The 16,757-nt window shown below is 43.2% G+C and overlaps 1 protein-coding gene across 3 annotated transcripts in view; it reads right to left on the bottom strand.

Annotated features, from left to right (window-relative positions):
* WDR7 (WD repeat domain 7) overlaps positions 1–16,757 on the bottom strand; it is a 341,751-nt gene that overhangs the window by 9,382 nt on the left and 315,612 nt on the right. For 2 of the 3 annotated variants that reach the window (XM_070452478.1, XM_070452477.1), the window contains one exon: positions 89–193. In XM_070452478.1, coding sequence (XP_070308579.1) covers positions 89–193 — 105 coding nt within the window. Of the gene's footprint in view, positions 1–88; positions 194–283; positions 616–16,757 lie in introns of those variants that run through there. The other variant, XM_070452479.1, reaches the window with a different exon arrangement.

Genomic DNA, 16,757 nt, shown 5'->3' on the forward strand with positions numbered 1-16,757 from the left:
GGCCTTGGTGGGCAGGTCCGCAGGGAGCCTCCCCCAGCAAAAGCGGACCAAGCCACAGACATCAAGACCCTGTAGCATCTCCGCTTACCTGCCAGAAAGAAATGTGGCTGTCGGTGTTGGAGTAGGTGGCAAGATAGCGTCCATCTGGGGCAAAGGCCACTGCAGTGATTGGTCCCTTGTGCCCGTGGATTGTCTGAAACAAAAGCACGAGCCGCTCACTGTGCGCACTGCAGAGAACTGCTGCGCCTAAACATGCAAATACATTCCAAGGAGAACAAGCCACTTCATGGGTACTCGGAACAGTTACGCTCTTTATTTACAAACTTGTTGCTGTTCGGTCGCTAAGTCATGTCTGGCTCTCGGCGACCCCATGAAGTGCAGCACGCTCTGCTTCCCTGTCCTTCACCATCTCCCTGAGTTTGCTCCAACTCATGTCCACGGAGTCAAACTTAGCTTAGAAAAAGAGGCAAAGCAACTGAAGTTCTCTCACTGATCCACCAGGGGCTTTGACCTTGTTCTGGGGAGTCCACCCACTTCCTCCTTGGGAGGATGTAGCATGAGTTCAAAGGAAGAGCAGATATTAATGGGCAAACCAATGTGTTCATCTGTTTATGCCTGTTTGAGGGAAGAATTTTACAATTAATTAGGAAAGTTTAAAAAGTTAAAAAAACTGATCACCAAATCTATCCAGGAATTTCATCTGTAAAGAAAAACAATCAAAGCTCTATCACATAACATCTCTGCTCTGGAAAGAGTCAAAAACAATCATTTCAACCCTTTAATAATTATACATTTTTCACATTGTATGCTTCATTTCCCACCAATAACACTATGTTTAAATGCATATGGCTGCAATTAGTACACATGCATGCATGTATGTGTTGGAGGTTTGAACACACATATAAATCAAATGCCATTAAAAACAGGTTAACAGGGATCATTTTGAGCCTCTGCCAAATAGCTATCATTGATTTAACCACGAATTAAAAAAAAAGGATGTGGTATTTTAGACTCAGTCTCTGAGTAAAGGTCTTTACTAATAAAAAATTACACTCATGTCTAATGATATTAATAGTTACCGAAAATACTGGGATACTAAACAAATTAGCATAACACTGTATTAATGTATCTGTACAAACTATTAAAGGTCGTATCTCCACTACATGAACCAATATTCAGTCTGGTCACAACTGGAGGTTGATTGCCTCTCTTGGTCTAGAAAGGATGGGGAGATATGTTCCCTTACACTAAGGCAAACCAGGGAGGCTTGTTTCCACCTGCGTCTTGAGTCTCGGTCAGCGCCGCCCTTCCACCCTGCCTTCCATACCCAGACTGTAAGTTTCAGTAGGACTCTCCTCACAGTTCACATCTGAGTGATTACAACGAGGAAGGGAGAAGGGGATGGGGCTGGGGGGACAAGCGTGTCCCTCTGTGCTTTCGGCTTTTGCTCTTTCCTGTCATTAGACAAGGAGCTGCAGGGATCCAAAACAATGCCTGTTTTCCATACTCAGGAAGAAAAACGTTACACTGGTAGCACTGGGCTTTGGGCTGGCAGAGGACACTCTGGGTCAGACTGCCTGCCCTGTGTTCGGGCCACTGCTCGCCGTGGGCCCTGGGGCGAGTTATTTACGTTCCCTAACCTAGAATGTGCCCACGCCAACAAAGCAGAGACAATGACGACGATGACGGTGGTGGGGATGATGGTGCTGACGGTCCCTGCCTCCAGGAGCCTTGTGAAGACCAGACGAGTCTGCACATGCACAGTCCTCTGCACGACGCATGGCACATAGTAATCCAATGAATACTCTCAATACTTGTGTTGGTCCTCTTCTAAAGACGACCAGATGTACATACTTGAAAGTTGCTAAGACAGTAGATCTTAAGTGTTCCCACCACGAAAAAAAGAAATGGTGGTTACGTGAAGGGAGGGAGGTGTTAGCTAACACCAGGGGGTAACCATATTGCAATATAGAAGTATGTCAGATCATCATGTCGCACCCCTTAACCTCACATGGTACATGTCAGTTATATCTCAGTAATGCCAGAAAGAGACTAGACCAATGTAAGCAATCCCATAAATCAATTACTCAAGTACTCCATTTAATGAAAAAACAAATAAAGCCCTAATCATATATGAAACAAGATTATAGATATATTGGGTTTGGCCTGTAAAATGGTTGTAAAATGTATTTTCTGAGCCTATACTCTAATTCATCAAACATCATTTAAAATCAAGATTTCCAGCCTCTCTTGAAACAGCCCGGATTGCCTCCACCCTGGCCACCCTGGGCCCGTGTTTGCCCCCAACACCGTGGGCCAGGCTGAGCTGAGGGGGCCCTGTGGCCTTGTTGGCATTTGCTCTCAAGTCACCAGTCCCAGCCCTGACTCACGTGGGTCTGGGTACACACTACCCACTGCCTGGCCCCCTTATTTCCTGTCTGGTCCCTCACGGCATGCAATGTCACCTCCCTATTAAAAATACTTGATTCAACATAGCTTCTTCGATGCTCTGGGGTCCTGGCATGCATCTCAAGTGTGAGCACGCTGAGAGCTCAGATAAAAGCTTGCCCTGCTTGCAAATCCCCCCCAACCCCAAAAGCCCAACTCCGTACGGGTGGATTCACCCCTCCTCCTGGAGTCTGGGCTCCTAAATCTCAACACAGGATGATAAGCCTGCCTTGTTCCGATGAGCATCCTTCCTTAACCAGCAGCCAGAATGTGCTTCAGGCAGGAGCAGAGTGCAGCAGTGCGCGGGGTGTAACCCAGCACTTCCCATAGGGCGCACCAGTCCCACCGCCTCCTTCGCGCGCCTCTCTGTGAGGCTGGCTGAGACGGCTCTGCAGAAGGCCAGACACACAGGCTCCTCATTTTCATGTCTTCATGTGTGTGTTGAGTTGCTCAGTCATGTCTGACTCTCTGACCCTTTGGACTGCAGGCCGCCAGGCTCCTCCATCCCTGGGATTCTCCAGGCAAGAACACTGGAGTGGGCTGCCACTGCCTCCTCCAGGGGATCTTCCCGACCCAGGGGTTGAACCTTCGTCTCCTGCACTGCAGGCGGAGTCTTGCCCACTGAGCCCTCTGGGGAAGACCATTATATCTTCATCCTTTATAGTATGGAAAATATCCACTCGAATACTTCCATGTCAGTTCAAGACACTCTTCATTATGTTATCTAGTGTCTCTAACAGAAGATCCTATGAATTAAGTTCATCTTGGAATTGTCTGCTAGGAAAATATTTATCTTTTCAGATAAATTTTGTTGCTTTCTCTTATCATGCAACGATAAGTACATAATCTCACACGTACCTGCTTTCCTGCCAGGAAACTCAGAACTAAGTTTATGCTCATTCTAGCCGTCTAGTAATAAATACTTCCCTCCTCATTTCACTAATCACAGTCCTGTTTTCCTTTATTGTTGTTGTCAGTTAGGTGCTAAGCTTAATGCGTTAGTTTCTTTAAAGTCTGTTTTGAACAAAGGAGGACTACATTTTAGATCAGAGCACATCAACACACAAACACACACCCCCACCCCGATCCTGCTAGGTGCCCCACAGGCGCGCACGCACACACACACACACATCCCGATCCTGCTAGGTGCCCCACAGGCGCACATGCACACACGCATGCACACACACACCCTGATCCTGCTAGGTGCCCCATAGGCGCGCATGCATACACGCGTGCACACACACACCCCGATCCTGCTAGGTGCCCCACAGGTGTCCATGCACACACACACACCCACCCTGATCCTGCTAGGTGACCCACAGGCGCGCACGCACACACACACACACCCCCCGATCCTGCTAGGTGCCCCACAGGCGCGCACGCACACACACACACCCCCCGATCCTGCTAGGTGCCCACAGGCTGTCTTTCAAAGCGACATAGAGCAAAACCACTGGGTGCTGATGGCAGCATCGGCTGACGGACAGGCCTGCAGTTGTATAAGAAAGCAAGTACCACTCATGGTAGCTCAGGGAAGCTCGCTGTTTTTAAATGGTCAGTACATCTGGTGAGTTCACTACAATCTCAGCCTGAGAGGTCTCCAGCCCCTAGTGTAACAGAAATGTTGCCACTGTCTTTTGTTGGGGGTTGGGGGTCTCTGAACTTCTCCCGGACCAGTGCGGGTGCCCCTGAGCTGACTGTAGCCTCTGATATCTTTGGTTGGGGGTCTCTGAACTCCTCCCGGACCAGTGTAGGCAGCCCCTGAACTGACTTTAGCTTCTGATGTCTTTTGTTGGGGGTCTCTGAACTTCTCCCGGACTGGTGCGGGCGCCCCTGAGTTGACTGTAGCCTCTGATATCTTTTGTTGGGGGTCTCTGAACTCCTCCCGGACCAGTGCAGGCACCCCCTGAGCTGACTTTAGCTTCTGATGTCTTTTGTTGGGGGTTGTTGAACTTCTCCCAGACTGGTGTGGGTGCCCCTGAGCTGACTTGAACCTCCACTCTGGCGTGATGCAGCTGTGTGCAGATGGCAGTGAACATGAAAGCGCTTTGTGATTCCGCACACTCAAGGGTTTGGGATTGTAAATGCTCAACTAGAAAGAACCTTTTCCCCAAACAACAGGTTTCCAAACAAAAGGAGGTCGGGTCTGTTTTTTAGATGTGGGTGAGTATCATAGCCCTTGTGATAGGTTTTGTCAGAGAAGTTGCTGTCTTAAAAAGGCAGAAATGGAATATAAAGAAATTAATCTAATTCAAGAAGTGCTATGAACAATAAAAGAAATCAAGCAATTATCCCTAGCAGGAGACAAGAATGTTGAATTGTTGAACACCTTCCCCCGCTTTTGCTTATAAAGAAAAGGAACTGAGAAGCAGGATTCACACAGAACAATGCTTCCATGTGCCTGATGGTTTTTAACAGGCACGTTCAGGGTGCTCCGCAAAGGAGTATAATTAACCCTGTCATACAGGGCAGGAGAGACACGGATTTCCAAAATGATTTGGTCAGCATCGATACAAAGTAGTACGGCCTAGAATGTTCTCTTTAAAACTGCTGTCTCTTCCTGGACTTCTTGCTATTCAGCTTCCGAACGACAAACTGGAGAACTGAAACCAAAACAGAGGACTCGACTGCACCCACTTCACAGACTGAACAAGATCAAAGAGAACATCTTGTATTAATTTCCAGGTCTCGTCACTATTTTTAAGGGGAGGGAAAAAGCCCAGGCAAACAAAATTTCCTCCTTTTAACATAAATTCTAAAGAAAGGATGTCCGAGAGTAGGTACAATTTGCTACCATGAATATCGTCACAAGGGAAAGATGTTGACTGACCCGTGTATTTTATATAACACTTATTAAAGTAAAAAGACAAAAGAAAGAAAGGACTTTGAACTCCGCAGCCCCAGGTTCTGCCAGGCCCAAGAGGGCAGATGGCTGTCCTGCTCACAGGCCTTCTCGGGACGCGCAGGGCTGGCTCTGGAGGAGCCGAGGCAGCTGGGATTTGAGGGGTGATTTCGAGGCCTGCTGAGCTGTGTGTCCCCAGGGGGCTGCACATAGTCTCTGAAATTCCTACGAGTACAACTGTGCCTTTGGCTGAGGCATTTCCCTGGCCTGTGCCCCAGCAGAGAGCAAACAGGACCAACTTGCTCTCATGAGGTATCGGTACAAGCGTGGCAGAGGCCTTGAGCTCAGGCTGAGAATGGATGACGTGTCCCTCTGTGTACAGAGGCAGGAAACAGCTGGAGTCAGGCCAGAAATACAGGGAAGGGAGCGCTGAGGAAGTGAGGATACGCTCTGAAAAGGAGAGGTAACAGCAAAGACCTACAAATGCACACATTTTCCCAGAGTGTGTGCTTAGTCGCTGGGTTGTGTCCGGCTCTTTGGGAGCCCATGGACTGCAGCCCGCCAAGCTCCTCTGTCCGTGGGATTCTCCAGGCCAGAATACTGGAGTGCGTTGCCATGCCCTCCTCCAGGGGATCTTCCCGACCCAGGGAATCGAACCCGGGTCTCCGGCATGCAGGTGGAGGGGAAGCGCCGCTGCTCCCTTAGTGGTAACAAACGACAGGCACTTCCCTGGGGGTCCCGGGGCTGAAGACGCCACACTTCCACTAGGGGAGGCACGGGTTCCGTCCCCGGTCGGGGAACTAAGATCCCCACATGCTGCAAAGCTTGGACAAAATATAAAACCAAATAAACATGCAACCACCAAAAACCAAGCAAAGCTAGTAAGTGAGGTTCAGGGCACGCTTGTGCATGACGCACCAACCAAACCTTTGGCATCTCTTCCCGGCCGCAGGCACAGTCAGGAAAGGGTGGGTGAGGAAGCTGGAGCAGGGGGCGCTCTGCACGCCTTTCTGACACCCCAGCATGGGCTGCTGACTTCAGGGCTGACCGGCAGGGAGAGACAGGGCGGGGGACACAGAGACATTGCGCTGACGGATGGCTTTGTTTGTAGGTCAGGGAAAGGCTCGTCAAAAAAAGGGCCATTTCCAAAGAGTTGAAAAGCTAAGAATTAATTACGTTGAAGAAATAAAACTCCCTCTTTCTTCTCTCCAATGCAACTGATTCGTGAAAACTGAATTAGGTACTGAACGTTCACCTGCTCAGGGAAACACATGATTTAGGCAGATGATAATATATTTTTAGAAAGTGTCATCTACAGCCAATTAGAAGGTTGGAGTAAAATTTAACTTCCACTTTAGGCTCCACTGAGCCTTCTGCTGCCTTTTTGTGGGTGGGATCTTACGGCCGAAAGACGTGGCCTGCGACACTGAGAGGCCACCTGTTCTTTTCTGAACGTGAACAGGGCTGCCTTAAAGCAGGTCGGATGAAAATTCATTCTGTTTTCAAATCTTCTCTCTCGAGAAGATTCCAAACCCTCCCCTGAGGGCCCTTTTCTGTGTTTAATGGTATGTGCTGTCAGGAAAGTTTTCCTTTTTGCAAATCTAAATCGAGAGGGCTGTAGCGTGAGCCTGACTCCTCAGCTCTGGCCTCAGGAGAGATGAAGAACAGCTGGTCACCAAGCTTGTGCTTGTTTTTTTTTTTTTCCTTGGCAGCAAAGGCATGTGAGATCTTAGCTCCCCGACCAGGGATCAAACCCGCACCCGCTGCAATGGAAGCCTGGAGTCTTAATCATTGGACCACCAGGGAGGTCCCTGATCATCAGTCTTAGCATGGGAACTTGTCACCAACCTGAAGGCTGTGACTACAACTTGCTCCTTTGCTCCTTATTTATTTTTTATTTTTAGGATTAAAAAAAATTTAGTGACTATGATATAACCTTTGCCTTTCAGAGCTCATCTTCCAACTCTTCAAATAATTTCTCTTCAAATATTTCTTCAAATAATTTTCTCCAAGCTTTCAAATCGTGACCTTGTAGAGCTGGATGGTGTTGTAAAGGTCAACCACAGCCTCACAATGCGGGACCACAAAACCAGACCGAGTGCCGGAACCAGGCAACTGGCTGTCATCATGGTTGCTCATCACAACATGTGGGAGGCCAGGATATGCTTAATTTTATCACAAAACTGCAACTGGCTCCAAAAGCTGGTAAAGTTGTTGGCACGCAGATGCCTGATGCCCACAGCCCCACAGGTGTGGGGAGAGGCAGTGTCCCCGAGCCTGTGGCAACCGTGGTAGACGAAGGAAAATGAGGGGCCCGGCTTGCTCTCACTGGGGACACAAAATACAGAAACCAGAAGAACTGACCAGAATGAAAGCAGATGGGAAACGCACTCTGAATGCACGCTAGCACTGAAGACAGCCCAGCATCTCTTGTTGGCTGTCCTCTCGGCTGCGGTGTAAGCATATTCACCTAGATGCTGCCCTTTGGTGGTTCTACAGTGATTTTCAACAGAGATTTGAGGGTTGAAAATGGGTTGTTTATCTCTGTAATTTCTTTTCTTGATGGAGGGCTGAGCCGATGCTTTTTTTTTTTTTTCACGTTACGCCAACTCTATATTAAGAGAGTCAAGCCACTGTGGCATTTTTCAATCCAATGGGTACTGGAACGATTCAATGAATTATTTTCTGTCGCTATCTAATTGAAAAGAATATACATTCAGGGCAAAAGACAAGCAGATTTGGTATCATTTTAACATCTTAATGGAAAAGAGATCTAAGGAGAAATAATAAAAGTCTGCTATCTTAGTTTTCTTACAAGATGAAATGCCTCAAGTAAACAGACTCTGTTCCCTAAAAATAGCTGCAGCATTTACTGTACATTTTCAGTTACTGAAAGCTACTTCAACGTCACTTGGGGATAAACTGACGGATATTGGTGAATTAAAGGCGTTTTTGATATCTACATATTGGTAACCCTTAAGACACGGGCATCAGTTTTTGAAATTTCTTTGTGGATGATTATAACCAGCATGCATGTGCACAACACTTTCCCAGGAACAGTAAGACTCAACAGACGCTCACGACTGCTTCACTACTGTAATTCAGGCATTAGTAAGAATTTCAGAATTTTAGGATATTGAGGCTGATGTTTTCATTCATATCAACTGCTATCAAAATTAAACTCAAAAAGGCAGATCTACAAATGAACAAATAAAGTGACCATTAAAGGAAACAGCTGTTTTCAGATCTTGAAATGTTGTAGCCATCATAACAGCAACCTCTATGAAAAAAAGTATGCACTGGTTTCGGGGGTTATTCCCGTCTACTCAACCAAGGAACTCTTCAGATTCAAATAAAGTTTCTGCAAGCCTCATCGCTTATGTCTAACTCTTTCTTCCTCTTTTTTTTGCTACAGATAATTAGGGGTTGACCACATGTGCACCTGCACACAAACATACATCCCTCTTCTGGTTTAATAGAGCAAATATTTTCAGGATAAAGTAATATAAAAACACCAACTTAGATTATAATAATTGATATGTCCTTTCTTTATGTGCTAAAATGATCCATTTTATAGAAATGTCACACGAGTGTATGCTCCTTGGTTCTTTGTCTCATCACAACAAAAATTTGGAGTGATGGACATTGAAGCCCCCTCAGCAGGTCACAGCTCTCAGAGGACAGACTGTGTTATAGCTCTTAAATAAATCAGTGTTACAGCTCTATTTATTTAGATAATAGCAGGAAAATCCATCTTCGAGGCGTGAGTGCATGTCGATCCAAAGACGCAAAGAGAAGAGCGCCCCATCGCATGGGAGAGAGAGAGAGAGAGAGAAGAGGGTTTTGGCTCCTCTTTTTTATGTTTCTCTGTCCCTGGGCCTGTCTTATGTAAATTGGGCCTAGGCAGGAGCGTTGTTTGTTTTACCTGAGGTTCTCACTCTGGTCCTCGGGCCTTCCTTTGCTCTATTTTCACGGGCTTTCCTTTCCAGGTCTTCTAGCCACCGCCATTTTGGACTCTCTTTACGTAACAGAAATATCCTTTGAAAATTATGTTTGCCAAAAACCCAAACATCACAAACTTGCAATTATCTTGTAACACGATCACCACCATTTCCTGGCTAATAAAATGATGGTAGTATGTTTGGACTGTGTGTGTGAGACTCTCAAGCTCAATAACAACAACAGAATAAAAAAAAGGTACACACATAATTCCAACCATAACATTTTTTCTTATATGTTAACATTTCAAATAGTCATACTGAAAGATTATTTATGGATCCTCAAACACTGAGTGCCTATATGATTTAGATAATGTGCTTCAGGTTCAAATAAAAGGGATAGTGGATGAATTAATTTTATCAACTATTCACACTGCTGGTATGAAATAATTATAAGACATTTATTAAAGTGTAACTTTCTGCAGCTTTTAAAACACACAAATATTTTTTATAGATCTCACACCCAAAGCTAAATATTTTTGATCATACTTTTAATATAATTCTATTCAAATATACACTAGAAGTCTTAAAATGAACAAACTTTTGCCTTTTTATTCTCAAACTACGAAAATTCTGTTAAAAAAAAAAGAAATTCTGTTGTTAAATATTAAAAGGATTCCTGAGAAATCAGGCCAACATAAAACGGCTATGTAAACTTTCAAAGAAGGCAGAGGAGAGTATATTGTCAAAGGTAATACTATGCCACAAAACTATATTCCAATAGCTTCCACTTAAGAGTTCCTGCAAGACTTCAGGCCTGTCCACAGCAGCCTTAGTAGACACGCGTCCACAGGAACCAAAGGGGACAGCAATCGCATCACCGAGGAAACATCCACCCAGATGGACCTCGCATTTCCCTGCGTTCTGATCTGGGTCAAGGTGAACACAGATGGTTATGGCTAGAGCTTTAGGACAAGGCCTTCACACACCTGCCCTCTTGGCTGTCTCTGGCCTGGTACAGGGCATGCTGATACAAAACTGTCTGACGCAGAATGCACTAATATGGAATTTATTTTTCAAAATCACATTTCAAAAGTACCTAATATTTTCATCATTCCAAAAAGAGAAATGACTTGAAAGTGTCAAAGAAACCTAGAGCATTATATACATTTCTAAAATTCATATACGTATCAACCAATATGTTACTGTATCTTTTGGCTCATACTTCGGAGAATGACAGTGTATATACACTAATAGACAATACAGATTCAGGAATTTTATACTTTTATGGGTGGTTTTTATGCTTCTTTAACTTATTAAAATATAAAATCAGATTTAGTCTGGACCATAACCTAATTAATTAGGTTATTAATTCATTACAAGGTCTATTTCTTTTGTTAAGTCAAGAGACACAAATTTAGAACACGATAAAATCATCCTTCTATCTTTGATGTATCACTCCACATTTGTAATATTAAAATAGTAATAAAACAATACAATAATATGTGTAGGATTTTTTTTTCACAGAGCAATTGCAGTTACTAAGGTCAAATAACACTGACACTACTTGTTAGTCCTGACTTATTCTGAGACTACCTCATGTTTACCTAATGGGTTAAAGTTGATCCGTGTTCGTTTTAGAAGTGGGAAAAATCTTCTGAGACACAATGTGCTTATTTGTAAAAAATAAGGATGATATATGTTTTTCCTAACTCATGGGATTTAATATTCTTAGGAGAAATGTACCACAACAAGTTTAAAATGTTTATCAAGAACTTTTTATGTTCTAGGACCTGTGTTAGGTATCAGTAGAAAGATGAGATATGACCCCTGTCCATGAATTGAGCAGGAGTGATGGACAGGTTGACAGTAAGCAACTAATATGTAATAGAAAAACTGGCATGCCAGAATGTGTGTACGGTGGCATGGAAACAGACGAACAAGCAGCAATTTCCGTTCAGGTGTAGGAGATGTTAGAACAAGGTGCGGCGAGAAGGTGGTGGTGGAGTTGGTTTTTAAGGAGAAGCCGGCCTGCAGGACAAGACTCAATGCCAGCAGGTAGGTGATTGTGGACAGACCTGGGAGAGTGCAGATGTGGGCGAGGTCTAGGGAACGCCGGGCACCCTTGTGTCCCTCTGCTAGCAGAACCGTGAGAGGCTGGGGGGACGTGGGGAGAGGGCTTTAGAGACGAGGGAAGGAGCTAGCTGTGGCTGGGTGATAAACCACCTGTTGGTTGTGCTAAGAACTTGGACTTAGCTTATAGTTCCAAACTCCACAGGAAGTTTCCCAAAGTTTTTAAGTAAGGGAATAGTCAGATCAGATCAGACCAGTTTCAGGAAAACTGGCAGAGAGAGGGGAAAGAAATTAGGAAAAAAGGGATGGTTGGGAGGCAAATACAGGAGGTAAGTTAGGAGCTGAATGAAGACTGGGATGCAGGCAGGAAGAGAGGTCCAGCTGGACAGGTGGTGATGCTCTTTCCTGGACAGAGAAGCATAAGAGAAAGAAAGTGCTCTAAAAGCACTTGGTGGGGAGGGAAGGGGTCTGCGGGATGTCATCTGGGGGAAATAATGAGCTGAGTTTGGAGCATGGAGGTGTTAATGTGGAGGACTTGAGCGTAGTTAGAAGTATGTCAGAAAATTAGACAGAAAGATGTGGGATGCAGGACAAGCTCTATGGAAAGGAGAGACAGATTCGGGAGTTGTTAGCACACAGATACACGTTGAAGGCACATATCCTACACTTGGCACTGTTCCTGGCACAAGCCAGTCTCTCCAAGAATATCTGTCAAACGCGTGAGTGTAAGGGGCTGAGATAACCCATGAAGAGCCGACAGAGTAAAAAGACCAAAGGATGTGGCTGAAATGACAGAGGACGCTACCACGTAAGGGGTGGGCAGAAAAGAAAGGGCTGGTTTATTCTACAATTTGTAGACTTGAAATCTCAAATTTCTTAGCTAATATTTTTAAATGAAAGCTTTCAAAGTTGTCCCCAGCGTACAAGTCACTTTTCAGGTAGAGAATTTTGTGATGAGTCACTGCAGTTAATACTTAACAAAATTGCTTTGAAGTTTGATAATATTTTATCTTTTAAATAATCACCCTTTATCAAGTAGTAACTATTTAACTCAGATCAGGAAATAATTTATTAAAAAGGCAAGTTGCTAGGATCAAAAGCATATATTTGAATTAGAATTGACCTTCTAATTCCAAATGACCAATACTAATTAACTGACAACACTGACAGTCCCATTTCTGTAATTTTAAATTTGCTTACATTTCATCAGTTATCCACAGATACTGATATTTTAGAAGGGTCATTACATAATAGGGCTAAGACTTCTTTGAATATAATTATAAAAAGACAAAAAGATATACTATTAAAGGGAAAGACAAAAGGGATTTAAAATGGAACTTGTTATGTCTTCGCAGATGTGAGTGTATGCAAATACACACACGTGTATTTGGCTACTCACTTTGATATACAGATCCTTTTCAAAAATGAAAGGAGAAATATTTTAATCAAGCTAATGATTTATAAACACTCATATTAATGATCACAGTCACCAATTTTGTTCTGATAGAACTTTCACTGATTTACTAGATTCATAAACTAGGATCAATGCAAGATAAATCAGATAATTTACCACTAATTATAGGGCTTCCCAGGTGCTGTTAGTGGTAAAGAATCTGCCTGCCAATGCCAAGAGTCATGGGTTTGATCCCTGGGTTGGGAAGATCTCCTGGAGGAAGAAAATGGCAACCCACTCCAGTATTCTTGCCTGAAAAATTCCATGGACGAGAGGAGCCTGGTGGGCTACAGTCCATGGGATTGCAAAGATCCATGGGGTCACAGAGAGTTGGATGCTATTGAGCACACAGAGTCATACAATGCATATGTAGGCAAGCATTCCCTATAGTTTGGTCAAAGAGAATTCACTTACATGAAAAGGAAAATGAATTAAATATCCTCTTGCTGAGACTAAGCTCTACAGGAATATTCATTTGATACCCCTAGAGTGGGAGATACGCTGCTTGAAACCTTTTGTATCATTAATGCAATAACACTGCCTAATGATAAGGCAAACTAAAAGGCCAATTCATTATAAAATCCAATATTTGGACCATCAAACTCTTTAGCACTTAATAAGCAATTAATATTTGTCAATGAAAAATGTTTTGGCAACACAAGGTGAAAATCAATACCACTCGCCCACTTGTTGCCGTCTCCGGCGCTGACGAGCTACCCACACCACTGCAGCCCTTCGGGGGGACGACTGTTCTGATGGTTTAATTTATGTTCTTCACAAGAAAACAGGGATCCTTTAAAGCTTTCTGCTTCTAGCTCAAAATGCACTTTGTTACTAATCTGCTTATAACTGCTATCATGTATGTAATGCACAGATGTGTGCCTTAAAATAACATTCTATGCCTTATAAAGGATACTATTAAAAGAATGCTAATAGCATACACACTAATTTTATCCACTTTGGAGCAAAACTGAGCAAAAGCATATAAACCTCAAGCAAAAGCCTTCCACTTAATACAATACTTTCTTTTTAGGAGCAAGTATATAAAGAAGGCAGTTTGGACACATGTCTGAAGGCTTACTAGATTATATATATGAACTCTGCAAAAATGGTTTTTAACAAATGTATGATTTTTGTTTGGGGCAGTTTCTTTCTTTCTTTTTTAAAGAGTAACACACACAAAAAAGAAATGAAGAATTACCTATAACCTCACCACTCTTTTTGAAGTACCTGTTATAAAACTGAAACCCTACCCAACTATTTTTTACTAATCAGGTCCCATGCCTCAGAAGAAGTGCCATGAGCCCTGTGGGATACATCCTTCCAGATTTTCTATTAACTTGTCTTTGAAATCATAAAGTTTACCAGCTTTTTTTTTCTTAGTATGAAACATTTGCTATCCCTCTACATTATTTTTTTATAAAGATATCTGTTCAGAGACAAGACTAGGTGGATCATTTTAAATGCTAAAATAGTGCACCATGTGATAAGTTTATGCCCCCCCCCCAATTTACTTCTGCTTTTTTTAAAAAAGAGAGAAATACTATTTAACAAAGAAACACTATTTAACACATCTAGTTCCTTCCATAGCTTGGAAAAGACAGAGACTCACTAATCATTTTTGTTAAACAATAAAATAAATAAAAGGCAGGTGTGCTCTTTCAAAGGGGAAGCTTCTTTCAAAAGGCAATACTATGGTTGAAGAAACATTTAAAAAATAATACTGTGAGAATTGGACCATAAAGAAGGCTGAATGTCAAGAAATTGATGCTTTCGAATTGTGGTGCTGGAGAAGACTCCTCAAAGTCCCTTGGACAGCAAGGAGATCAAATCATCAGTCTTAAAGGAAATCAACCCTGAATATTCATTGGAAGGACTGATGCTGAAGCTGAAGCTCAATACTTTGGCCTGCTGATGTGAACAGCTGACCTTGGAAAAGACCCTATTGCTGTGAAAGACTGAGGTCTGGAGGAGAAGGGGATGACAGAGGATGAGATGGTTGGATGGCATCGCCGACTCAATGGACATGAGTTTGAGCAAACTCCAGGAGATGGTGAGGGACAGGGAGGCCTGGCGTGCTGCAGTCCATGGGGCCACAAAAAGTCAGACTTGACTTAGTGACTGAACAACAACACTTCTATGGTGAATGTTTCATTTAACAGTCAATTGAGATAGATATTTAGACATGGCATTGTAGAACAAGACGGCACTAAACACCACAGATTTTAAACTTCTCATTATTCAGGGGTCAGAGTTTAACACTGCTTTAACATGGAACTTACACTATAGAGCAAACCAGTCAGTCTGAGAACACTCTTAAAACCACCTTCACAGTGAAGGTTTGAGTTAATAGAGAACAAAAAAGCACATTTCTGGATCTTTGGAAAGTTTAAAATTTCACAAGAATTCGGATTCATACTTCCAGTTTTACATATGAAAAAGTCAGAGTCCAAAGTCAGTAAACGGTGCACGCAAGGTGAAAATAAATTGATACTGTGAGAACTTCTTTGCTTTTTAAATTCCTGAGATTAATTTTGCATTAAAATATAAGAAATAATAAATCATTCTATTTGTAGTTTGTACATTCAAGACAGGCTGTGTCATTCCATGTTATTCCACATGCAATCTAGACACTTTTTTATTTTTAATGATCACACGCCAGGAGACACTTTTACATTCAGGCTGTTGCAGTATTTCCAAAAAGGTAGTCATCAAATAACAGGTTTGGAATTCTGTTGTCTGGAACTCAGAACACAATTATCTACAGAAACAATGCCACGAATGACACAAATTTCTAGGCCAGCTTGCAAAAGGCTATAGAATTCTTACTGTTTCAGAATTTGTAGGGCCAGTTCAATCTCCTAAGCACTATTTATAACAGTTTCTCTGAGAAAAAGCATTTCAAGGTACAAGTCAGGCACTAGGAACCTAATTATCTACCGCAGATACCAGACTCTTGTAAGTTCTAACATCTTTACATACAGAGAGGACATGTGTATCTAAAGCCCAGCAGGAATCTACGTGGGATGTCAGGGAAAAGTACGAGGTTACCTGTCTTTAAGCCCTGGACACTGGACTCACTCAGAGCTGACGCTCCTTTTCCTGCCCCTCTATATGCAGGCTCTGTGGTATTGCTCATGGCGACCTTCATGGGACTAATGCCTCCCAGGACTGCTGCTGCCAGGACCACTGTTCCCACGGCAGGCAGCCCACGCCTCCACAGGAGACCCTCCAACACTCAGAGGCGGGTCTGGCTCAGCGTCCTGTGAGGTCACTGCTCTTTTCCCCTGGCTCCCCGTGTGCACAGAGGTTTTGTCTGTGCCCTCTAAGAGTCGGGGGGTTTGGTTGGGAGTTACGTTCCAGTAGAACTTAAGCTATGAGAGCACAGTAAGAAAACGTGGAGATTTTCTGGGCAATAATCACAAGTGATTATGTGGTGTGATGGTGGTGATGTGGTGGGTGTGTCTGTGTGTAAATGTATGCATGTGTATACTAGTGTGAAGTAGGGGATAGCAAGTATTCTATGTAGAGTGTAATATAATCACAAGACTAAAAGAAAGAGAGAGCATATGTTGTTAGAAAAACAAAAAAGTCTTCAGAATGATTAGGACTTATGGTAGAAGGGATGACGTGGAGAAAGATAAAAATGGATGGAGAATTAGGCTGAAGACAGACCGTGAAGAGCCCTGGGATTTTCAGTGAATATATACTAACTGTGAACACATACGGTGAGAGGGACATTTAAACCCAGCAATAATATTTAAAAAAAATATTTACTAGAAGACATTGTGAGATCCAAACCATCACTGTTTACATACAATTGACGTTTACAGATATAGTTGTTTATAGATTCATACATAAACCTTTTTCCAGTAGTCATGTATGGATGTGAGAGTTGGACTATAAAGAAAGCTGAGCGCCAAAGAATTGCTGCTTTTGAACTGTGGTGTTGGAGAAGACTCTTGAGAGTCCCTTGGACAGCAAGGAGATCCAACTAGTCCAT

Source organism: Odocoileus virginianus, chromosome 22, assembly GCF_023699985.2.
Source record: "Odocoileus virginianus isolate 20LAN1187 ecotype Illinois chromosome 22, Ovbor_1.2, whole genome shotgun sequence".
NCBI lineage: Eukaryota > Metazoa > Chordata > Mammalia > Artiodactyla > Cervidae > Odocoileus > Odocoileus virginianus.